This window comes from Alligator sinensis, unplaced genomic scaffold (assembly GCF_000455745.1).
Source record: "Alligator sinensis unplaced genomic scaffold, ASM45574v1 scaffold366_1, whole genome shotgun sequence".
Taxonomy (NCBI): domain Eukaryota; kingdom Metazoa; phylum Chordata; order Crocodylia; family Alligatoridae; genus Alligator; species Alligator sinensis.
This window is the reverse complement of record NW_005841851.1, coordinates 397360-422411: the sequence shown is the minus strand read 5'-3', so window position 1 is coordinate 422411 and position 25052 is coordinate 397360. Positions and strand designations below refer to the sequence as shown.

General features: G+C 44.5%; 2 protein-coding genes across 23 annotated transcripts in view; one reads left to right on the top strand and one right to left on the bottom strand.

The window, feature by feature from the left end:
• Positions 1-23995, bottom strand: part of NMNAT1 (nicotinamide nucleotide adenylyltransferase 1) — a 27765-nt gene extending 3770 nt beyond the window's left edge. The window contains exons 1-6 of one of the 12 annotated variants that reach the window (XM_006016150.3): positions 23844-23958; positions 10447-10625; positions 6066-6218; positions 2672-2855; positions 2194-2271; positions 1431-1576 (exon numbers count right to left, since the gene is read on the bottom strand). In XM_006016150.3, the coding sequence (XP_006016212.1) occupies positions 1431-1576; positions 2194-2271; positions 2672-2855; positions 6066-6183 (526 nt within the window). In that variant the 5' untranslated portion in view covers positions 6184-6218; positions 10447-10625; positions 23844-23958. The other 11 variants (XM_014523110.2, XM_025211216.1, XR_003095500.1 and 8 more) reach the window with 11 other exon arrangements.
• The window catches only part of LZIC (leucine zipper and CTNNBIP1 domain containing), a 52452-nt gene continuing 36331 nt past the window's right edge, over positions 8932-25052 (top strand). For 5 of the 11 annotated variants that reach the window (XM_025211155.1, XM_025211165.1, XM_025211168.1 and 2 more), the window contains exons 1-5: positions 8932-9081; positions 12983-13081; positions 15385-15476; positions 16101-16222; positions 16737-16803. In XM_025211155.1, the coding sequence (XP_025066940.1) occupies positions 13011-13081; positions 15385-15476; positions 16101-16222; positions 16737-16803 (352 nt within the window). In that variant the 5' untranslated portion in view covers positions 8932-9081; positions 12983-13010. The other 6 variants (XM_025211177.1, XM_025211173.1, XM_025211181.1 and 3 more) reach the window with 6 other exon arrangements.

The following is a 25052-nucleotide window of genomic DNA, read 5'->3' as shown; positions in this document are numbered from 1 at the left end:
TGCACAAGAAGGCTGTGCAAAGCTTCGGGTGCTGATTCGATTCGGAAGAGATTCGGCCCGATTTGGCTGAATCTCCAAATCCGAATCGAATCAGGGGACCAATAAAAAGGTCCAAATCAATTCAAAGCTCTCTGAATCTCCGGAGAGCTTCAATGATTTGGACAGTCCCCAGTGGCTATAGCAGGGAGCTGAAGCCGGACTCGGAGCTAGTAAGTAGGGGGCAAAGAAGCGGGGGCAGGGGAAGCAGACCATGGGGGAAACTCTACCAGGGCCCATCCCCTGCCTACTCCCCCAGCCCCCTGCCTGCTCCCCCAGCCCCCCATGGCTGTCCCGCCTGCCCCAGCTCCTGGTGACTCACTGGGTGCTGCTGGGCAGGGAGGCAATCCCTGCTGCCCCCCACTCTTCCATGCTGCATGAGGGGCTCTGCACGAGTCCCCCAACTCCCCCATCCCCTCCGCTGTCCCAGCCCCCCTCATGGCTGCCCTGCCTGCCCCAGCTCCAGTCCTTTAAGAAAAAAAAAAATTCTGAGAAAAACCCCGGGCTCACTGCTTCTGCAGTGGCCTTGAGGCTTCAGGGGGGCTCATGGAAGAGCCCCCCATTCAGCGGGGGGCAGTGGGGATCGCCTCCCACCAGCAGAAACTGTGAGTCGGGGGGGTTTCTTGGTTTTGGGTTTTTTTTTTAAAAGGGCCAGAGCTGGGGCGGGTGGAGTAGCCAAAGGGGGGCACTGGGGAAGCAGGGAAGGGTCAGGAGACTTGTGCAGAGCCCATTATGCAGCATGGGGCAGTGGGGGGCAGCAAGGATTGCCCCCCCGCCCAGCAGCACCCGCTGAGGCCGGGTTTTTTCTTCCAAGTGCCAGGAGCTGGGGCGGGCAGGGCAGCCATTGCTGGGCTGGGAGAGCGGGTGGGGGATGGGCCTCGCCTGGCTGATTCGGGACAGCAATTTGAATCACTGAATCAAATCACTGTCCCCCGAATCGGTCGAATCCGAAGCGAATACTAGCCACTTCGCACAGGCCTATTGCAAAATGTTAGTTCATTTTGTTTGTTATTTTTTTTGTCTTTCGTGTGTGGCTGACACTAGTAGCTTCTAGCCAGGGGAGACTAACGTGAAAAACTGATAGAAAATTGATTTAAAAAATGCAAAAAACAACACACAGACAAAACATGGGGAAAAATACAGTGTGGAAGAGTAAAAGGGGCTCACTGGCAGAAATCAAGAAGTGTGAATGAAGGGTCTCCAGGACTTAAGCAAGTCAGTTCACTTTAGCTCTTTAACCACACAGATGTGCAGGTTAAGCTAACGTTCTGTAATAACATAAGGTGCTTTTGAAAGATAACAGTAAAAGGAAAAGGCTTCCTAGAACAGAGCCCTGTGGCCTGGAAATGAAAAAAAGCATTCTTATAGGGATTGCTTTTACAAATGCACTTAACTCTTTGTTCCTGGGTTTTGTTGATCCTTTTTAATGGGAACATGACTATTTCCTTCCCTTTTTCTCTTCCGTCCTGGCTTTGTAAGAGGGGCAGTCCTCTGTGGGCTTTTAGTAGGATTAGAAGACATACATTTCTGATGATGGTACCTACAAAAAAATTAATTGAAGAGAGTATTAGAAGTGTGTGATAGAGCAGGAAGAATACCACCTACTGTATAACTTTTCATTGCTTCCTCTTGCAGTACCCAGTACTTTCCCTGTATGCCTCTTATCCAAGAACTGGTCTGCTCTGACCACGGACTGCAAGATCTGAGTCCTATGAAGGCCAACATGCTGGGGACAGGTAGAGGATCAACAAAGTAAGTTTAATTTAAAAAAGGAAGAAACCGAATGCAGTCAGAGTGTCAGAAACCACCTAAAGTAGGAAGGCAGGGACAGGAGCACTACTAGGGAAACAGCTTAAGCCTTATAGACAAGAATATAAAAAAAAAGACATTCCTTTAGGAGATTCTCATAGTACCTTTTAAAAGTACCTTAGAGCAGCACTGGGCATCAGCAGAGTTGAATGGGGGAAGCCTGCGGAGCATGTTGCCACTCTACTCCTGGCTTGAGCCACTGTTGAGTCCCCCACCTTTTTCAGCACTAAAACTTACCAAAAAGTATGTAAATAAATGACATGGAAACGTTCATCTTTTCAGAGGCTCATCATACAGCTGTATGGGGGGCTGGAACCCAGCTGCAGAGGATTAAGGGGAATAGCCTACCTGCTTAAGACCACTGGCTCAGCTGACAGAGATGATGTGCTGGGCTCAGAGGAAGTTAAGAGCTCCCAGGAAGGAAAGCTGGGGGAGGAGAGGAGACTGGTGCTTAGGGAGAAGCACAAGGACTGTGTTGCTCCTCCAGGTCTGAAGGAACACCAGAGGTTTGATTTGCTTTGTACCTGTAGTAAGAAGCTTTCCATATGGATAATAAAAGGACTAGAACTAAGAACTCACTAGTTTTATGAGGAAACTGGCTCCTGAGTCTGCCTAAGGGAGCATCAACCTGCTACAGGGCTTAGTACTACAACCCTGACTTATGTGGAAAAAATTCTTACTCACACAGACACTCCCTTTGACTTCAATGGGACTAGTCATGTCATAAGGGTTGCAGAATTGCTCCCTAGCCATGGAGACTTTAAAATTATACCCTTCCTGTTTCTCTTCCAGGTATAAATGTGTTTTTCAGTGTGTGGCTGTGTACCTTAAGACTTTCAGTGTCTCCGACCACTCATTCTGGCAGCTTTCCCAGTCATCAACTTCTACCCAGTCTGAGCTTTGCGTAGCTAGTTTTGCCATGGTTACCCGGTGACTGGCACTGATCAGACCTTTCTTTCGATATGCATCACTGACTGGTGAAATGATTCCTTTGATTACCTTGTATTTTCCTGTGGGGAAAAAATGCATCACCCAGCACTGAATAGATGTAACTTCATGGTATATGTAATGTGCTTCATATGCATTATGGTATTTCAGAGAACGTGAATTCCAGTTTTTAAACAGAACCCTTATAACACAGCCCACTGAAGTTGGGAAAGCGCTGTGTGCTCTTGTCAATGCATGGGGTAAAACCATGAAAAAGAATTTGAATCGTACCGCTAAAGATGGGAAACAGGAACTACAGAGAGAAATGGGTGAGAGGTGGCTGTAACAGATGAGGTATGTCTGTGTCAAACTGCCAGTTTAATTGTGATTTGTGGACCCCACTTTTTGCTCTGGGGACTTCATCTCCTATTATGACCTTAATCTGGGGATAGTACCTCCTTCATATTGTTCTGCAGGCCAATGTGTCATTGAAGTTGTCCAAAGACGGAGCCATACCAAGATCTCAGTCATAGTTAATAGATCTGAAAAGCTGTAGTACAGCAAACAAGAGCCATCGATATTGAATGACTCCTCCTTACTGGAACTATGTTTTCTACCAGTAGGGCTACTGACCCTGAATTAATCTGACATGAGAATGCTGTAAGCTGGAACTCCCTCACCTGGAGTTTATGGACAAAATCTGGAAAAAGACTCTTTTGAAAGAGAGCTGCTTTTCTAAGCAAGGGAATATGCTAGAAGTACATGGAAGAATACCAGGCTAAGAACAGCAAGAAGAACTGCCCAACTGAAGGACACTGGCAGGGCTTACAAAGAGGGGCTAGATCACATCTAGGCGCTGAGTTCAGGCTGCTGCTGTTTTCCCAAAACTGGAACCCTCCAGTTCTGTTAAAAGTGAAATGTGTGTAGTTAAAGAGAGTCTTTTACAAGCCACATGTCCCTAGCCTTATTGATCTGTTGTACCTGAAAAGTGTAACTAGAAACCAGAGTTTCAACAGCCAGGGTTATGGGAAACTGTGTCTAAGCAACTGAAGGCCCGAAGGGTGGGGCACTTATTCTGAGGTCTCAGGCAACTGGACCATGGGGAGGGAGGTAAGGGAGTTCCAAGTTACAGCTCTCTCTCACTGCCTTAGAAGGTTGTTAAATAGAGTCTGTGCCTGAGAGACTCAGAATGGCTTTGAAACACATGGACCCAGGAGCTGAGTCCATTTGCAATACATAGGGCCTGTTTAGAGGCTGTAGCAGAGGCCAGAGCTGAAGATAAGAACTGCTGCTGTACACTACTGCACCATTTTCGTAGAAGGCCTTTTCCTTAATGGCTGGAATAAAGTGCATAATCTGGGGACATGAAGGATAAAATGATGAAAATGAGTCCAAAATGAGCAGCTAACTATGCACCAGGGTCACAGCTTTCATCATACTTCTGGTCATCCTTTAAGAACATAAGAATTGACATTTACTGGGTCAGACCAAAGGTCCATCTTATCCAGCATCCTGTGTTGCAGCGGTGGAGAGGAGATGCTGAAAGGGAGAGTGAACTGGATATTGTCACAACCCAATTAAATTGTGCCCATGCCACTAAGCAAGAGATACCATTCAAATCATCCTCATTTTAACGATTAAGGGTTAAAAGACATCCCTGCCAAAATTCCTTGAAACAAAACCCGGAGGGAAAACTGTAGATAATTGGTCAGCTGAAATAAAATGCGAGGGGAAACTATATATAATTGGTCAAAAAATAAGCGTAAGCTCCTCACACATAGCACACACGTAACAGGTAGAGAAACCTAACCCACTACCTTGTAACTTGAAGAGACAAATTGCTGATACCTGCCAAAAAATTACAGATTCCATATAACGGTTCATGATTGGATATCTTTGTCAAACACCTCTGCCTATAAATAGTTTAACGGTTTCCGCCCAAGGCGGAGAACTCTGGGGATTTCAGAGGAGAGACACCTGTGTTCGTCCTCAGAGAGATTGGGAACTTGATCAATTCCCAATAAACTCCCCGTCATCGTAAAATATTGATGTAGAGCGTAGAAAAGTCTTGCTAGCCCGACAGTTCGTTCCGGCGCCACGTCCGTCATTACTTTGCTGTAACCTGAACGCGTATACTCAACTCTGTAACGGAAGCTGTAATGGAACGAAGGCTCGCCTGCGTCGTCATCGCTATCTAGGCGATGTAACTAAACAAACTCCTGTAACCTACACGTGTCTGTGCCTGGTTAATTCCACTCCATCCATCAATTACCCGCCTGCCGAGTTCAAAATCTAAACACTCCGGTGTGTGAGTCAGCCAGCTGCCGGCAGCTGCTCTGATTCACGACAGATATGACATTGGGCTTTTTTTCTACTGTTCCTCTCTCACTTGCAGCCTCCAGCATTAAAAGTCTAGGAGGTTCTAACTCAGAGCCCGTATCCCTACCCCACCATGCTCAGTGGCTATTGATGCTGCTTTCCTCTGAGAATTTGTCTAATCCCTTTTTGAATCTGGCTAAACTATCAGCTTCCACAACGTCTGGTGGTAATGATTTCCACACTTGAAATTACCTGCTGTGTAAAAAATAATTTCCTTTTGTTAGTTTTAAACATACTCCCTACTAGTTTGATTTTGTGACCCCTAGTTCTTGTATTGAGAGACAGTAAATAATAAATCCCTATTTACTTTCTCTTTGCCATTCAGTGTTTTGTAAACCCATATCGTGTCCCCCCTCTCAAGTGTCTCTCTCCTACACTGAACAGGCCTAGTTTATTTAGTTTCTCCTTATATGCAAGCCCTTCTATACCACTAATCATTTTTGTTACCCTTCTCTATACCTCTTTGAGAGTGAAAAAAGGAAGAGACAGGCTGAGAGAAATTACTCCAATATCATATACCTTCATTGTTTCTCAGCACAAAATATGTGCAAGTAGCAGAGCAGTTCCCCAGTATTTTTAAATATGCAGCAGAAGGTCTAACCACTCATTTGAAAGATAGCAATAAGTAAGTTTTTCTGACATTTTGTGATTCAAAAGGAAAAATAATAAAATTAATTTTTTGGCTTCCACCCGACATGAGCCACAAACAACAAATATGGAGGACACTACTAATTTACTTTGCCTGGCTTAATTAGTATTGCACATACAGTCATATCTATCTCTGCATCTCGTGAGCGTATATCCAAAGCAAACGCAAACTGCTGCAAACAACTACACATACAGATGGGGCTGGAAACACAATCACACCCATCTCAGATTTCTTCATTTTGAGTTAACTAAGTCATTATCCCTACCTGTTTCCTGCAAATAGTCTTTAGCCAGTTCAAATAACCTTAGGTGCATGTTGGTGATTGGATTGAAGGAACCACAGGCTACCAGCACAATCTCAGTCCTGTTGTCTGGATTCTCCATACCCAAGCGAATAACTTCAGAGTCCCTGCCAAAAGCTACAGAAAGGAGAGAGGAGATTAAAAAGTTATTTCTGTTCCTAACTGAAGGACAAATAAAGCAGAAGATGGCCAGGTTATAAATGATTAGCCTGTCTTTCTAACATCAACACTGGCTCTACAATTTCTTACATAATCTTAAGGAAGTTAACATCACTAAATCTAATTGTTCCACTGTGGGCGCATCTACACACGACATTTACTGTGTAGATGACTAATTAACTGCGCGGTAAACATCTCAGCATCTACATGTATGCCTCTATTAGGGTGCACAAAACTAATGAGCTCCACAGCAGGGTAGGACTTGTAAATACAAGGGGCATGACTATCTGCCGGTTAGCCCTGCACTGAAGCATCCTTATGCCCCAGCCAGCCCCTCCACAGCACACTGAGACCAGTTGGAGCAGCCCCAAGCTGGCAGGCTGACTTCCCAGGCTGACAGGCTGACCCCCTGGACACCCTGCTAGCCGGGGCTGCTGCAATCCAGCTCAATCTGCTGCGGTCCAGGTGCACATGTAAACTGCACACCCAGGAGTTTCCTGGGATCGATATGCTCCACAGTTTATTGCTGAGTGTTAATGGCTCATGTAGATGCACCCTGTGTCCAGAAGGTGCCGCGTAGATGGCAAACTGGTATCTTTTTGCCCCAGACAGGACTATGACTCCTCTGCAGATCCTAAGAATGGGAAATGTAAGGTAGGGATCTTCAGATTTTTGTGAAGGATGCAGAAGGAATAGCGTAAGGAGAAGACTGCATGAGATTTGGCATGATATATGGCTAGACAACTGTACTAAACAACAATTGAGAGCCTAGGTAGTAAGCATAGCATATAAAGTGAAGAACAGCACTGCTGCCACCCTAAATATACAAACATTATGAGTAGGGACCTATTTAAATTGCGGTTTTGTGATCTTTGTATTTGCCATAATTTTGTGCAGATTCACCTGAAAAAAAAAGCTTACTGGAATACAAAGAAAGTGTGGCAATCCTTGAAACCACAAAGCATGCGGTTTGAGAGTGACATAGACTTGGTGAAGGTGCCAGTCAGAAAAGCGAAAGGGTTTCGGTGCCATCTTTTAAGAAGCCAGAAAGAATGCTACAGCAATGTTGAAGCCTGAAGATGAACAAAAAGAAATCCAAAAAAAGCAAAATACATTTCAGCTCAGGATCATGTAAGGTAGTTCCCTGTAGGAACCTTATATGCAGATACACAGTGGTAAATTGTTTTGTTCATTGTGCAACGTGACTGAATGTGTTGAGGAAAAACAGCACTGATAAGCATTTAGAATCCGAATCATATAAAGCGAAAGGCTGCTGCAGAGGCTGAAGGTCAGAGCAGGAAACAAGTGACTATGTCCTTGATCTTTAAAAGAACCACTGAAAGCAGTCTGACAAGAAGAGAGGCTACATTCATGCTAGTGGAGGCATTCACGGCTGTCAACATTCCTCTGGAGAAAATTGATAACCCTAAATTAATGAACTACTTGAACTAATATGTGCCAAATGCTAGCAGCTTCCCATGTGCAGACAAGCTTTGCCAAGATGATCTACTAGGAGTAATTACTTTGTATGTTCAGTCTACAAAATCTGCATTGGCAGAATATGAATCAATCTTGATTGTAACAGATGAAGCAACAGCTGTCTAAGATAACTATGTTCTGCACATTTTATTTGTACCTGGGAGCTGTATAGACCACAACTTGCCTGTTTTTTAAAGTAGTTCACCTTGCATCTGTCAATTTTTCTATCGTAGCACAAGCTGTAGTGAAGGCAGTTGTAAACTATGGCTTAGAATTTAACAAGATCTCGGCATTTGTGTCTGATAATGCAATGTATGTGTGCAAAGCTGTCTGTGATGTGCTCCATGAAGTGATGCCCCATGCAAGTCATGTCACCTGCAATGAATAAAACCTTTCTTTAGTAAGTGACATCTGGTGCACATGTTTTCCCAATGTGGATAGTCAGGTTTTTCTCTTTTAAAAAAAGTGTTCAAACATTGTCCACGCCATAAGCTTTGTTGCAGGGAGTCCATCACCAATCAAAGTGGGATTTACATATGACTGTGTCACTTCCACCCGAGCTAGTGTTTAAAAGGTGGAATTCATGGTTTAAGGCAGCTTGTTACCACACAAAGAATATAAGATACTACCAGCAGTGTGTGTGTGAGGAGCCTGAAATCACATCTGGCACACAGTGCATGCTTAAACTACGGGATCTCTTACGACAGGATGACATTGAAGATCAAGTTAAGTTTGGAGCTGAAAATGTGATTTGGTTTATGGAGTGTCTAACGTGGTTTGAAAGTTGGCAGGCTTTGATCCATCAAGCATACAACAAGCTAATGAATTCAGTAAGTTGGGTCAAAGACGTGGCATCACAACAACTTTCAAACTGGCAACGAGAAAACCAGTGGAGACAAGAACTGCAAAGTTAAATCAGTACTACAAGAACGATCAATCATTACCACCGCAGTTTAAACAACCGTCTGTCTCCTTTTTAGTGCCGTTTGCATTTTTTACCTCAATCAGGTGCCTTTTCTGAGGTTTGACCCTCAGCTACTGAAATGAATTCCTGGATGGCAGAAAGAGCATGACAAGGAATGTGCTGCTTACATGAATTTTGTTAAAGTGCCAGATGCCTTTGACTGTGACTGTTTTGGGAGTCTGTTTCTGATTGGTTACCACATCTCTACAACTTGGCAAAATGCTGCCTTAAGATTCCAACCAATTCAGTGGATACAGAATGTGCGACCTCAGTGTAGGGACAAGGGTTCGCGCCGCGGAGACACAGGATGTCAGCTGCAACTGCTGGTGGATGCTTCATGACAGCATTTAACAACTAACATGAATTGTTTCTATCCAGGTTAGCATTATTTCGTATTACTAAACTTTTTGTAGAACACTAATAATAAATTACGATATTAGTTACAATTCATACTGTATATAAATGTATAGCCATAATATTTCAATTTAGATATAAATGTAATACTGAGATTTATAATAATGCAGCAATTTATTTGATATTTCAGTGAACTTCCCTATTTAATTATGCTGCGGTTTTTGCCCCTCAGCCAATTAGCAGCAAGCTGTGGGGCTGCCATGACCACTTGGCCAATTAGCAGAGGAGGAAGGGGGGTTTGCCACAAAAAGACCATGAAAACAGCTCCGTGAGCCATTAGTGGCCCATGAAAATCCCTGTTTCATTGAGATTTAGGTAGGTCCCTAATCATGAGTCAGCCCAGTCCCATTAACATGCAATTATTAAAGTACACCCCCCTACCCCACACCTTTTTTTGTTCTTTTTAGATATTTTATTTAACATTAATTCCAAGCTGTTAGCATGCTCTGCATTTCTGTTTTCAAGCCCTTCTATATGAGACTTAGAAACGTACTTAAAAAGAAAGAACTCATTCTTGTGGATTCCAACAGTTGGGGGTTTAATAAAAAAACTGTAAGACTCTAAATAAAATCATAAGAGCTGGCATCACTGTAGTAGACCTCTGATGTGCTTATCAAAAAGCCTATACCCTTTCAACTTCCTCTATGAAAACATCATAAAGTGTAAGTTGCTGTCACCATCTGTCCACCAGTCTATGTTTAGTTACAGGGGACCCGGTAGGGTCTTGATTTCCCTCGGCATTAATGTGCATCAATCACTGTGCAGATAAAATGGCACAAAAGATGTTCAGCGGGTGGCCAAGGTTCAAAGAATAGTGACACATGGTGTCATTAAAGTTTAAAGGTCCTAGAGTTTGTGTGTTTGGCAGCTTGCTACTAGTAAATAGTTTTAGTCAACAAAACAAATGCACCAGGTGTTTCAAACACATTTAACTTGTGGCTGTCCTCAGTTAGCAGCCCGTAATATATTAAGCAGAACTTTTGCAGGAGTTGGACCTAGACTCATTCCTGCAAACTAGCAGAATTGCTGCTTTCAGAAAAATCATTTTTTTAACTCTGCTTTTCCCCTAATAAATTCTTCACCGAGAAGGAGAGAGAGACAAAAAAGCACAGCTCACACCCACAAATGATAACATTATTTCTGGTGCAGATTGGGAAGGAAGAGAGAGAGTGTTATTTTTAAACAGCTAGGAAGCATTCAGCACCCGTGATGGGGGCCATGTTAGGAGGAAGCTGCCAAACAAACTACTGCTTGCCTGAAACAGAAGCAGCGTTGTTAGTGCCACATTTGACCACAACAAACACAGCATTCATCCATTGTACGGTTTACCTGAACCGAGTAAAAATAGTCGCCGTTAGTTGTCTCAGGAGGACTGTCTTGGATCAGCCGTGTAGTTGGCATAAACCCTTGCCCCTCACATAATTTCTGGACCATCACGGCTACATCACTCTTACACGACTGAGGATTTTATCCGGTCGTTAGAGAAGGGTCTGCTCTTCCTGCAGGAGCTGCACACAGAAAAAATATCTCAGCTGGCACTTTTGAAATGTGACCACAAGAAACAGAAAAGTTGCTCTAACGGCCAAGTGATTGCCAGTTTACTGTTATGTGCTGTTAACTTAGCATACAGGACCTTTGCATTACCATTCACCCCCCCATTCCCCCTTTGAGTTATTTAGGAAATTCTTGGTTTGCAATTAAAAAAAAACCAACAAAAAACCAGAGAGGGAAAGTAAAACCAACCCCCTTTCTGCACAATCCACTTTCCCTGGAGCCTGTGAGCTAGATCAAGCCCACAGGGATGTTCACCATTCGACACCAAATCAGAAAAGCGAACCGAGCCCGAATCAAGTGACTAAATGTCACTCCTCTACAAGGCAGGGGCTAAAAATAAGTCATCCGAGGCTCTGCAAGTGTTTGCTCCTGCAACACGGCTTGTTCTCTGTCAGAGGATAGTTTGGCAGCTTCCCCCCCTTCCTTCTGCAATGGGCTCACGAACTTCCCTCCCAGTTTGGCACGAGCAAGCATCGCAGCGCCCGGCCTAGGCGGAGGGGTTGGCTGTTCCTGCCTCCCCCCGCCCCGGCCACAGCAACTTTGCTTCGGGCCAAAGGAAATCGGATCGCTCCCCGGTCGCGTCCCGGGGAGGAGGCCGGGCCGGGCGGACATGCTGGTGCTCGCGCCGCTGCGGCTGCTGGCTCAGTCGCTGGCCATCGCGCTGCTGGTCTCGCTCGTGGTGCCGAACTGGCTGGTGGTGACGGGCTCGCGGGCGCTGCGCGGGGCGCTCCGCAAGCTGTGCCGGTAGCGGCGCGGGGTGAGCGGCGCCGGCGCCGGGGCCGGGCCCGTCTCTGCCAGGGCTCTGCAGGGGGTGCAGAGAAAGTAGCTCGGGGGCTGGGGCGGAGAGGTGGGGCAACGGGGTTTATTTCGTCTGCAGAAGGAAAAACCGAGCGGCGATGTAACAAACCCCGCCAGGAGGATGGAGCCGGGCTGGTGGCGGAGCAAGGGGCGATGGCTCCAGTTGCAGCGAGGGATGTTTAGGTTGGATGTTAAGGAAAACTTCCCCCGAGGAGGGTAGGAAGAGCCTCCCTCCGACCCCCAATCCCCTCTTCAGGCATTTTGAGACAAAGCCTCGGCTGCGGTGGTCCAGCTGGGGCCGGACTAGCTGTGATCGCCTCATTTTCTGATTCTGTGGAAGTGGTGGTGTTGGGGGGAGGTTCAGGAGAAAGACCACCGTCCCCCGCAGGAGAGGGAGAAAGAAATTGGATGGAAAGTTTGGCTCCTCTGAGCCGGGGTGAAGTTTCATAGTTCATAGTTTCATAGTTCCTGCCCTGGGCAGGAAGAGTGCTGGGATCATAATACCCCAGGCAGATATCTAGCCAACCTCCTCTTAGATAAACTCTAAATACCTTAATAACTATTTTCCAACACCGGAAAGTTTGTGCTAAGAAATCTGGCATAATTTTTTTCCCCTTGGGTAAAATGATACACCTTATACCAGAAATGGAAATTACAGGGACAAAGCCTGAAACAACTATTACACGCTACCTAAACTTAAGTGGTGGGCAATTTTTTTTCCTCTTTTGCACATTTGGAACTGGTTTTGAGTGGAAGTTGTTTTCTACGTGTCCGTGTGCAAGGTGAACCTGCCCAGGTTGTCACAAGATACAGTTGTAGTAAGAAAGCAGGAGGAAAGATCTGGTTTGTGCACAAGTTCTTCCTGTCCTTGAACTTCTTCCCCCCACAATCTCTCTAGTACCTTCATCAGCAAGAGAAGCACTGTAACAACAGATATCCTTGGGAATGATTACTTGTTTTTAAGGCAAACTTTTTTTTTAAACTCTTGTTCAAAGAGGAGTGGAGATGCAAACGTTCCTACAACTCCCCTGACAGCTCCCTGTTCTGTACTAATTCTGTCCGTTTCATTACAGTCAATGCACTCGGTGTTTGCCATGACCAATCGTTCTCAATCGTTTTAGGCTCAAGGCACCCCTTGGAAAATGCCAGCTCTTTGCTTTCGCTAATTTTTTTGACTCTGAAAAAACAAAGCATTTCTGCTGCAAAGTACTCAGAGAGGCCACAGTGGGCCAGAATGGTTTTAACACTGCAGAGTCCTATTTGAAATCTCTGGGTTTATCTGATGAATCACATTTGCACACCTAGCAGTGCTGACTTAGCATGGCATCCTGCAGCACCCATGAAAGAATCTCAAGGCGCTACAAGGTGCTGCAGCGCCCTGAGCATCACTGAAGCAGAGGTACCGTCCATACATGTGAATACTTCTGGAGTCCATGGGTCAGTCCTAGGAGATGGTAAACAAATTATCACCACCCTAATATTAATGGACTTAAAGCCTTTCTCCTCCTTCCAGGTTCTTGAGGATTTGAGGCAGCCCAACTATGATTTTCTCCCTGGTTCTCACAGCCTACCACCTGAGCGGATGGCTGTCCAAACATCATCGATTCAGAGTGTAAGTACAGTTCTGTTTCAGGACTGTTTATGAGAGGATGTGAGGGGGTGTTTATGGCAAAATACAGTAAATGATTTAGAATATCCTTAATCAGACAAAGCTTTCAGAGAAAATGGCAAAAATACCTGCAGGCTGAATCAGTATAAGCAATGGTGTGTTAGGGAAGACTGAATGTAAGCAAAAAAAAAGCAGCTTGTGACAAGAGAAATCAAAATATAAAAATGGTCCAAATCAGGATGAGAGTAAGTTGGGAAGCCTAAATTACTAAAATGATTTGAAGGAGATATGTTCAGAGAAAGGCACCTCATAGGACTGGACCACACAATGTTAGATGAATGGAAAATGGAACTAAATGGCTGCTACTGTTATTGTATGTGATCAAGAAATGTAGGCCTTGTCTGTGCTGAGAGGGTCTAGGTAACACAGTGGTCAAAATGCCTGCAGATATGCCCTTGTTTTCATAATCACGTTTAGAAGTAGAGCTGCATGGCTGATAGTGGGAGAATTCTGTATCTTTCACAGTTCAATTGATAAAACGTCATGCTAAAAACAGTGCTAGCTCCAGCTTCGTTTCATTTAAGCATGATCTAGCAGTACCAGTTCTTATCCTAGGGGAAAGCTTTGAATTTTTTTAGACCAGTGGTGTCAAACTCATCTGGCCCTATGGGCCAGATGAGGATCACTGGGCCTGTCTGTAGGCCATATCAGGACTAACCCCCTGTACCCATGCAACACTCATGGTGCCAGGATCAGTCTACACACTGCCCATAGCTTGCACCAGCCCCATCTCAGGGCTTGAACCTTGTGCAGCCCACAGGCTGGACTTGGTGCTGCACACTGCACAGGATCTGGGGAGCAGGCTGCATGTGGCACCCTGCTGGACCAGCCCTGTGCACTGGCTCTAGGGCTGGTCTGGATCTGGCCCCAAGCTACTTGTGCACACTGGAGTTGGCATACAGGGTTGGTCCGATGCAGGTGCCACTTGCAGGACGTGCCCGTCTCCCTGTGTGCATGCAGCACCGGGTCCATTCTGTGCATGACATGCAGTGCAGGAAACCAAGAGCAGTGCACACCTCATATGGTGCAAGGGGTCAGTCCAGAGATCTACAGGCCAGATCATGTGGCTCCACAGGCCACATCTGGCCTGCGAGCCATGTGTTTGACACCCCTGTTTTAGACTTACAAATTATTTCCAACCCATTTTGGGAGTAGTTGAGTGCTCATCACCTTTGAAATGCAGCTGTAAGTTCTTTGCTAGCTTTAAACATGGGACTAAGGAGTTTAATGTCACATGTAATCCCTTACAAGAGCTGTGGGTTAGGTGGATTATTTTACTGCATAGCAGGCAACCAAGTTACAATGTCATTCAGTTTACTTTCTTCTCCATCAAGTTGTAGCGTGTGTTTTTGGAATTAACAATCTTCAACTTCAATGTTGTCTTATAAAGAGTTTAACCAGCAAGACTTGAGAGGTTTGATGCGTGCACTATGACTTCTGAGAGCAGTGGAGAAAAAAACGTAGCAGCTATCTTACCTGAGAAACCAATTTGAGTATTCTGAGACATTACAGTGAAATTATAGCCTGTTCCAGTTTTTGTTCTCGCCTGACAAGGGGGCTAGCAGCTGTTATCGTTCCCCTGAAGATCTGACTGAAAACTCCATTAAAGGAAGGGACATGACTGGAAAATCTTCTTGCAGTTGTAACTAAGTGGTTATCTACTATTTCCTTCAAGTAGCCTTCTGTTAGGGAACTTCTAGTGTTACAGGAGGTTTTGTGTGGTCATTTGCTGTAAAAGACATCTCTACACAACTGAGGGGCATAACTTCATATAGTCCAGTGCCCACTAAGGTCCTGCCTGTGAGAGAACTCTTTAAGTAATCCAAATATCCCAGATGTTTTCAGTATGGTATTCTACTTTTTGTTAAAGAATAACCTCTACTGGACTGTCTGTTTTAGCGGTGTCCTGGCAGCCCTCATTGTATGTTTTAAATAGAAGTTGGTAGATAAAGCAGGAGCTTTGCTTTGGCAGGGAAAACTAATGCCAATCCAGCTTGAGTCAGATGCTATTACTTTAATAGTTCTCAGTCCCAGGTTTAAGGTTGTTGATTTTCTCTGATTTGTATCAACATAGTACCGCCATCTCAAAACAGTGCTCTCTAACAGATTCATATGTGCCTCTGAAATGCATAAATGGAGATAGCTGAAAATGCTGATAGCTTTGTCTTGTAATATGAGAGACAATTAACGAAAATGATACAACAACAAGTATTTTGTTTAATCAAAAATGTAACTGCTCTCTCTAGGTTGCTTTTCAGACCAAACTTCTCCCAATGCATCAGCCAGACACTTCTGAGCAGCTTGGTTGGTGGTATCATCTTTGTTTTCTTCACCTTTGGTGAGTTTATGATCATCAGAATTTCACAGGGAGCTACATGGGACAGCAAGGAAACAGGACTTGATTTAGATCTCACGAGTTTGTAAGAAGCCCCAGGAGCCAGAACTGGGTGGCAGTGTCTCAGATACTTTTCTAGTTCTTTTACAGCCAATTCAGTTAAATGTTTAATTCTAGTGTCCTGATGCAGCCTGCTGCCAGGATTGAGATGGAAGATGAAAAAATATATACATCCATTGTCTAAGAGATAATATCGATACACATCTACCACTTTTGTCATTTGGCCACTTACACAGGCATGAATTATCACAGACATTTTGTTAATAGACCTAGCAGGAACACAAGTGAAAGAGATATAATAGTGTTATTATACCAAGGCAGGAAGAGAAAATAAGGGTGAGCTATTTGAGATTACAGACTTAAGTGGGCGGTTAACTTTCAACGTTTTTATGCTGGTAGACAAATACTCTAGCTATATTTTTAGAAGATAAATGGAATACTGACCAGTTCTACAAAAGGGCAAGCAAGATAAAGACATCCCAAAAGAGGAAGGATTATTGTCTTGAACTCTTTCATCAGGATGAACTTTAAAGCGTTATCTTGATTATTCTCATCCTATCTTTTTAGGGCCGCCGTCAGTGCTTACTTTTACAAAGCCTACTTCCTGGGAGCTGAAAGTGATCTTCTGCATATTTAGTAGCGGATCACTCCCTCAAGGAGTCTGTACTATTGCTTTGGCTACACAGTGTGTATGTATTAAAACCTTCATTCCACTTATTTTATGTTCTTTTAAGTAATATGTGTTTCTACTTCCTTTAAAGGGAACCTTTGATTATTGAAGGCTCTTAAATAGAGAGACTTTTGAATATTTTAGGAAGCAAATTTTTGGTTTCAGAAGAGTCATAAAATGCTATTAACTACAGTAACAGTTCTTATACATAGCTTATACTTTTGTTCAACTACTTAATTAGCTTTTCACAGTAATTTAGGGAATAAAGTCTGGATTTTTCTGTGAATGGATGAAAATTCAATTTCTTGGCAAACAGAATGGAGCAGTAATGCATTAAACTAGGATTACATTGACCTACCTGTAATTAATTTGATTAGAACTATAAGAATTTAGTATGTTTTCTTCACCTTCATATCTTGACTTATAATGTTAAAATAGTTGCCACTGTTTTCACTGATCAACTAAAAACTCTAACAAGCATGTAAACTATTCTGATAACAAGAAATCTTTTTGACAGTTGCTTTCTTACACAGGTCAAAATCATCCCTGAACTTTACTGTGTTTCTATGATGTCGTCAATGAGCAGCATGACTTCAGCAGGTACCTGTGCACATTTTTTAAACCTTTTACTCTGTGTAGAATTAGTTTTGCACATTTTCCCTTTATATTGATCTACCTGTATTTAAAAATATGAGTTGATAACTTGAAATAAGGGATGCTGTGAAGTAATTAAGCCAAATATTTGAGTTTGAAGTAAAACCTGCGAAGGCTTCTATTAAATTCCTTTTAAAAAATGTTAAGTAAAAGTATTTAAATGTTCTACTGAAGCATTAGAAACAGCACTATGGTGTTAGCTTGTTAGAGATTAACTCAGGGGTACTTGAGAAGGCCCTACCGGGTACATGCGGGCAGGCAGGGAGGGAGGGAGCGCTGCCATGCACCATCCCATGTGCCCGCTTGGCCGGATATACTGGAAGATTGCATGCAGTGGCTGCCACCTCTCCACGTTTGGCCATGTGCCACTTCCCCGTGCTTGGCATCCAGCTGCCAGGGGTACACTGCTCTGCGTCTGGCCGCCCAGGGTACACTGACACAAAAAGTTTGAAAACCCCTGGATTAATTTATATAAAAAAGTGAGATTGACCTGTCCAATTTGGTTGTGGAAATTGAAGAGAGTGAAAATAGTAAGCCAACAGCATGCATGATGACAAGTTAATTAGTTGGGTGTTTTATTTGTTTTAATGTTCAGTGTATATGCAAGGTGTGATAGTATCCTTTTAAACTAGAACTATGATCACTCTAGATGTTAAATTTTGAGAGTAGCTTCTGTGAAAGTATTTTAACAGGGTAGATGAAACTAAAGAAACTCTGATCATCTATATATGGGTACAGCATACCCCTTTCTGTTCACTTCATTCTCTTACCATCTTCCCACAACCCTAAATGTATTTTAGTGTACTTCTTCATGGAAATGTTCTGGCTTCCCAGTATGGCTTCTCCCAATTGATCTTAAATAGACACACTGAAACTAGAAAATGCTATGAGTCAGCCTCCTGCTGTAGTTGTCTGTAGCATGTTTGAAACCTCCATGCTGAGCACTGAATAGTCTTCCATTGTTTCCACAGCAACATCGCTGCCTGGCAAGTTCCCACAAGGTTGCTCTCGCTTTCCCACCCCTTTCATAATGAAGAAACTCACTGAACCTTGCAGTAGCCACAGTGGGAAGAGTTTGAAGAGATAGTCACAGCTAAATTTTTAACTCCTAATACGTACTAAAATCAGGTGGCACATGAATGGAAATGGAACAGCTCTGGTGTCTTTGAGGTTCACTCTGGAAGTGTCAGTACTTTTTAGGACTTTCAAGAGGGTTTTTTTTCCCCGCAGAATTTTTCTAATACTCTTCTTCATTAGCACAAAGTAGTTAGCAGTCCAGGACTTGAAGGGTTGGTACTGCTGGGAGTGCAGACCTTACACTGGCATCAGCTGGAAGAGTTGCTATGGGAACAGGAGAAGGAAGGAGCTGGACTTGCCTTTGTAATGCACAAAGCTCCAGTTTCAAAAGAAGTAAGCGTCTCAGATTGCACAGCTGAATAGGGCTGATTTTCTGCTTCTAAAAAAAGGGGGGGAAATAATGAGAAATCTTAGGATAGAAATATATGGTGCCTTTTTCTGCAGTAGGGATCAAATGGTCTTTTACATCATGGCAGCTAATTTTACAGTCTAGAAAAACAGGCAGCTATTAAACTGCATCATAAACTTGCTTCTAACTCGCTCTGTGTCCGTTTACAAATTGAGAGGTATTTATAGAAAGATCTGATTATTCACGTATACTTTCATCTTCCTAATGCCTTCTGACAGCTGTGGTCCAGCACCATTTTCTCAGGAAACACAGCTGTGTATAGCTGGCAAGGGCAGCAGAAGGGATGAGATCAGATACAGTCATCCTTCTGCCTTGAGTGGCAACTTTGCAACTGGGGTACACTTAGGGTGAGGTGACACTTATATTCAATCTGGAAACACCTTGATGTACTAAGGCAAAAAGAGGAATGCGTTAGCACCTCCTAGAAGAGAATAGTAAGGCTTAGGGCCCATCTATTGTCGGACTGTCAAGTTCACTTCACTGGCATCAGGGTTTAATTTGCCTGAAATACTTCCGTAGTTACAAAACCATTCTTGTACACAAAATTAAAAATGTTGAAAAACTTCTATCAGACTAATTTAAAATATTGCACTGCAGGCAATTTGGAATACATCAGATTTATGGTACTTGTGAATCAGGTGTGCATTTGTTGTCATTATGAAAAAACTGCTCACTGAGTCAACTTCAGCCTCGTTGTAGCAACATCAGTGTTCTACAAAACAGTTTCTTGGCCCATACTACTATTTTTAGCTTTTATTCTTTTACTTCAAAAAGCCCTACTACACAAGAGTGGGCTAAATCAATCTACCTGATTTAGACTGAGCGTGGGAAATCAAGATAAGCTTTAAAATGGAACTTGGAATTGTTCCGTTTTTCTCTCTCTCACCACTGCCCCTTGCCAAAGACTCGTTAAAAAGAAGCCAACTATTGCCTAGATCAGTGGTTTTTAACCTTTTTGGACTTGAGGCATCCCCTTCAAAACTTTTGTGAATTGAGTGGCACCCAATTTCAAAAACTACTTGATATATTTTATACATTACAGCGCTCACCTCCTTGCAGAGGAGCTGGGCAGTGGGGGTAGGGGATTGGCCAGGCAGGGACAAGCCTGAACTTATGCTTATCTCCTCACCTCTCCTGGCACCCTTCAAAGGATCAGGTGGCACCCCAGGGTGCCATGGCACTCTGGTTGAGAATCACTGGCCTGGATCTTTGTTGCAACTCTTTAAAGACCTGTGCTGGATGCAGACCTAGCTTGTATAAAATAACCATTTTTATGGACTAGAAACAATTTTTAAAACAATCTGTTGAACTAAAACCATGAACCAGGTTCACCTGATGTAAAGTGTAGCTGTGTTCTTACTTTGGATGCCTTAGGGACATTTGCACGAGTCTCTCTATTGTATTCTTAGGGACAGATATGAAAAATAAATAAGTACATTGTACAATTCTGTTCCAGAACAAGCTAAACCATAGCTTCACCATTTACTGGTAAAAATAGCTTGGATTTAGGTAATGTTCTTGTCTCTACCATTAAATTCTGTTCTGAGGAAACTCTGTTTAATAACTTACATATGGCTCTAGAGATATTATTTCTAAATAAGAAAGAGTCAGTGTTTGACACAGCTAGATTAGGGGCCTTGTCTAGGACAGGACCAGGACATCAGATTCACTTAGTCCTTTTTGCCCCATTTTTCTCTGTTTCATGTTATTAAAATGGAGTCTCTCTTAACTGTCTGATAGAGCTGGGTTACACAGAAGAAGAGTCTAATACTCTAATAAATTTTTATTGCCAGTTCTGACAATACCGTAGAGTAATCTCTTAAATCAAGAAATTGCCCGTTAAACTTCATAGTGATGCTTCGTGGCCCAGGAAGGTAGTTTCTTCTTCCGGAGGACCTCTTGAATATTTCTTTTTCTATGTGGAAAAGGAAATGGTCACCGAAGAGCGTAGGTGTGTTTTCCTAAACAATAAATGATTCTTCAACCACACCATGATGGCACAGAGCTTGAATGAGCTTCCCTCATGGATGAGCAGCCATTCAGTAAAGCTTGTTCTGAGTAAGATGGAGCAGAAGAAAGGATTTTGAAAATTTGGCAGTGATAATGCATCTCCTTCGTTTAAAATTAGGCAAATACCACTGGAAAATTTAATTCAGAACTGAGAGGACTGTGTGCATTCTGTCTCACTCTTAAGCTCTCCTGTTGAAGTGTCTATAAGCAATGCTTTCTCTCACTTCTGGCTGGCTGGAAGTCTTCACTTTCGCCTGACATAAAGTGACCAGGTTTAAATTATACAGGTTTCTGTCATCTTCAAAATCAGGCATGCAGCCACCAGTCTTTAGGAAGCTCTAACTAATTCAGAACATGGCAGCATGTCTCCTTAGTAACACAGGCTACTGGGAGCGTGCCAATCCACACTTTACTCTCTATGCTGCATTTCCACAGAATACCAAGTCAAGTTCAAGACTATTAAAAAATAATTTAATAAGCCAAGATGGCGACTAAAGTAAAAATGTCCATTTCTGAGGCATAATGAAACTATCTACCACTAGGATCTGTTGCAGGAGACACCTGTTGTTTGCCTCTGATGCCAGACTGTGCAACGCACTTGCCTGGAAAGTAAAAGCTACCATAAACCTCCATGTCCTCCACTTAAAATGCAAAGGTGCACTTCTTCCCCTCTAAGTTAAACAGAGCAATGCACATGTATTTGTGCAAAAGAAACCTCTCCCTCCTCCCCTCTTCTCCCCCCCCAAAAACAAAACCAACTCTGCCCACTCATTACACTGCAATCACAATTTCTTCCAGGGAGAGAAGATTTAAAAGAATGAACCAGGCAGGAGGGGTGAATGAACCCATATAAAAGAGAATATCCACTCAAGTAATTTATTCTGTGTAATTTTGTTGATTTTGTATTATCTAGCACTATTGTGTACTGAATCACCCCAGCATGGCCACAACCTCTAAATACTTGTAACAGTAACAACAGTTCTTTGTTCTTTATCCTCTCAGACCCCCAAAAGCCAAGTCCTTGGTATGCACAGCTAAAAAAAAGCTTCTTACATGGATGTAAAGCTTAGAGCAGTTTCATAAACATCCAACTCTATCTTCACACCAGCTATGAAATAAAACACAGAAAATAAATCTCCCTAATGATACCTGAGATAAGGAATCAAAATGAACGTATAAAGAAAATTAATTCTCAGAGAGATTCTTTATAGAATTAACATAAGGCTACAGAGTCACATTTGTCCTGGGATTAGTCATTTTATCTCAGGACAGAGTGCAGTTGTTCAGATGTCCACGTCCACTGTCCTGGGACAAAACCTTAAAAGGTTCACAAAGTGCTAAGATGTGATAACAGTTTGGCCTAGGATACCACAAAGTATGTCTGAATGCTTGTCCTGGGATCGCACCATGGGATCAATGGCAGAAAAGCAGCAAATCATTCAGCCGCTACCAAATCCCTGACTGGAAGGATGATGTGTAGGCACACCAATCCTGGAACATTTCTGTTCCAGAACAAACACATGCACAGTTTGTCCTGCAATGTCTGTTTGTAGCCTAAGCGACATAATACATTGCTTGGAACTAATAATACATTTTGTTATGAATTAGTACACGTTACATATTTTAATGGGTATTAACAAAACCTCCATTTGTTAATACCCATAAAAACTCCTTTTCACTGCCACATTCTTTTTACCAAACATTTAGCTTTACTTTCCAGTAGGAAAATTGACAGTGACAACAGATGGAGGCACATATATGTTTTACGTATCCAACATTTTCAGTAAGCCCATCCCATATTGTTCTGAAATTGTCATGTGCATCTGCACAAGAAAATGCTGAAAGTGTCTGCCAAACTGTTACACGTGCACTTTTTGTGGCATCTTCCCTTTCAGGATAAAGCAAACCTGGGAAATATTGCAATAGCTTTGAATGTTATGAGGATGCGTTCCTTGTCCTCCTCTTCCCCTTCTTTTGTTCTGTTTTTCACTCTCCCTCTTTCTCCTTCCCAATCATGCATCTTCCAAACAAAAATAAATGATCACTTTTTCATCCTTGCCACACGCTAGTACACTCAGCCTTGTGTTCACTCGTGCCCACCCACTCACCGTATTTCTCAGATCTCCCATTAAAAGGGCAGTGGCTCCCGGGCCACACTTTCAGCTCATCTTCATTTTGAAGAAAGAGCAATGGTAAAGATAATTTTCTTTCCTTTTTCCCCCCTGAAAAAAGCAGCAGCAGCCAATGTGCCATTCACTCTTTCTGGCAATCCTCCTAACATTCAAATTCATCAGGACTAGGCATACAGAATGGTATATAGGCCCTAGAACAGTATTTCTCAACCTGTGGGTCATGACCCAAAAGTGGGACACAAGAATATGTGAAAACCCAGGGAACACAGTATTTAAATGGATCAAACATCTTTAAAAATGGATTCTCCTTTAAAGGAGAAAAACATGGGAAACTGTGGCTTTTTCTTGCAGGCTGGCAGAGCTCCAGTGTGCAAGGGACTGCTTGGGGGCCCTTCCCATGCCCCACACACCCACCCCCTGCCCCACACACTGGGGGCAGCGGGCCAGGAGTGAGGGGCACTGGGTCGGGACTGGCCACTGACGTTTACAAATGGGTCCTGGTACAAAATAAGATGTTGCGAACCACAGCTCTAGAAGGTTGTGATTTTATCCTGTAGGACAAAGATCTGGTTTTGTTCTTTGGAAAGCGACCAGCTACCAGTACGTTTTCAGTCTGTTTTACTTACCTCAGTGTCTCTCAACAAGAGCAGCGTCAGGTATACCGTTTTGTTGAGGGCGTTTACAAACAGATTTACGACTGTCAAATCTGCTCCTGCAACCCTCGTGCCAACGCCAGTGGGACGTCCCAAGAGAGAAAGAACTACGTACAGGTGACGGGCGTACAGGACGGGGTCCTGATTTAGGACCCGACCACGGGCAACTGGTGCCTCCAGAGTCAGGGGAGGCATGTGCCGTGCACCCCCTACGCGTCGCCACCAGGCCCGGCGCTTCTCAGAAGAGCCCTGCACACCCCAGAAACAATCCCACCTCCATGGACCCCCTGGGCGTTCACCGACCACGTGTCATTGAGGCAGCGGTTCTCCTGCTTTACCTGTGTTAGGTCTCCGTCATGCCCGGGTGGATGGCCATCTTAGGAAGAGTTTAGGTGACAGTTTGTACGGGAGGGCTGGGAGAGGGGTGACCCTGCCTCAGGCAGGGGACCTGTGGAGGTCCCTTCCAGCCCTGCTGCTCTACGACGGGAGCTGGGAACTGCCAGGCAGTCTGAGGGTCTGGGAAGAGCCGCCCTCCCCCCGCTGTCGCAGGACAGCATTTCCAAACGGACCCCGTTGGATATCTGGGGCCGCTCCATCAGCCCCCGGCCTAACGGGCTCCGGGAGCCCCGGGAAGAAGCCCAACCCAGAGAAGCGAGACCAACCCAGGAGCCGCCTGCACGTGCCCCCGCGCCCCGCGCCGCTTACCACGCGCTGGTGGACCTCCCGGGGCCGCACGCACCTGGCCGGAAGTGAGCGCGGGTCCGGCGCTAAAAACTGTCCCCCGGCCAGAACTGCACGAGGGTCCGGCGCTGGAAAATGTCTCCCGGCCGGAAGTGCGCGCGGTCCGTTGCTGGAAAGTGTCCCCCGACCGGAAGTGCGCGTGGGTTCGGGCGGGTTTCCCCTGCGCGCCGCGAAGCCGAGCAGGGTCGGAGGCGGCCGCCCCACCCCGCCCCGCCCCGCCCGAGGTGAGCGGTACCGCGGCCGGCGGACTGGGACTTCCGCGGGTGCCTGGGTCCGGTGGGAGGGAGGACGGAGCCAGGCGACCCGGAGGCAAGGAAGAGAAAAGAGCCGAGATTTCTCCGTGAGGAATCGGGGCGATCCGAGGGGCAGGGGGAGAATCGGAGGCCCGCGGGCAGGGCAGGGCGGGGCGGGCCGCATCGGGAGCGTTGCTGAGGTGTCGCAGGCTGGGGCAGCGACCGCTCCGCGCATCCCCACGTGGGAGGGAGCCGTGGGCGGGCGAGGCCGGGGTCACGGGGGTGGGAGCAGAGCCCGCAGGCCCCTGCAGCAGACGCGGGGTGGCCCCCACTCACAGGCTGTCTGGTACCAAGGGTGGGGAGACCACCTTGGCGAATCGGTGAACTCTTCAGCGAGTTAAAAGTCAAAAAGGAACCTTACAGTGAGTGAAAAATTGGCTGCTTGGATGAGTATAATAAGTATTGCACCAGCATACCGTGAGAAAATCGGGACGGCTAAAGCACAAACTGAGATGCAACTGGCAAGGGATGTCGAAGCAGGTTAGACTGACATGTGTCTGAAACGGTTTAGACAGGGATGATCCTGCCGAAAGCACAGGCCTAGACTAGATGCCTTCCTGAGGTCCCTGCCAGCCCTACTTCGCTACGATTCTGGGTTGGCCGTGAGCACAGGATCGGTGACTCTTGTAGCCTTGGGTACCTTGTTCTTGATTAATTATTTTAAAAAGTGAAAATTTGGTAGGAACATAGAAAGTTTGTAGGCTTTGTTTTATGAATGTCATCCAGACTCAAGCCTAGGGTTTTCCCTTTCTCATAATTTTCAAATAGATGATTAAAGGTTGTCTTCAGTTTCCTGAGATATAAATGATGCTTTCAGTTCTCTAAGGCATAGATTGACTTTAGTCATTTCTTTTTGCTTTCTGATGTTGTTCTATTTTGT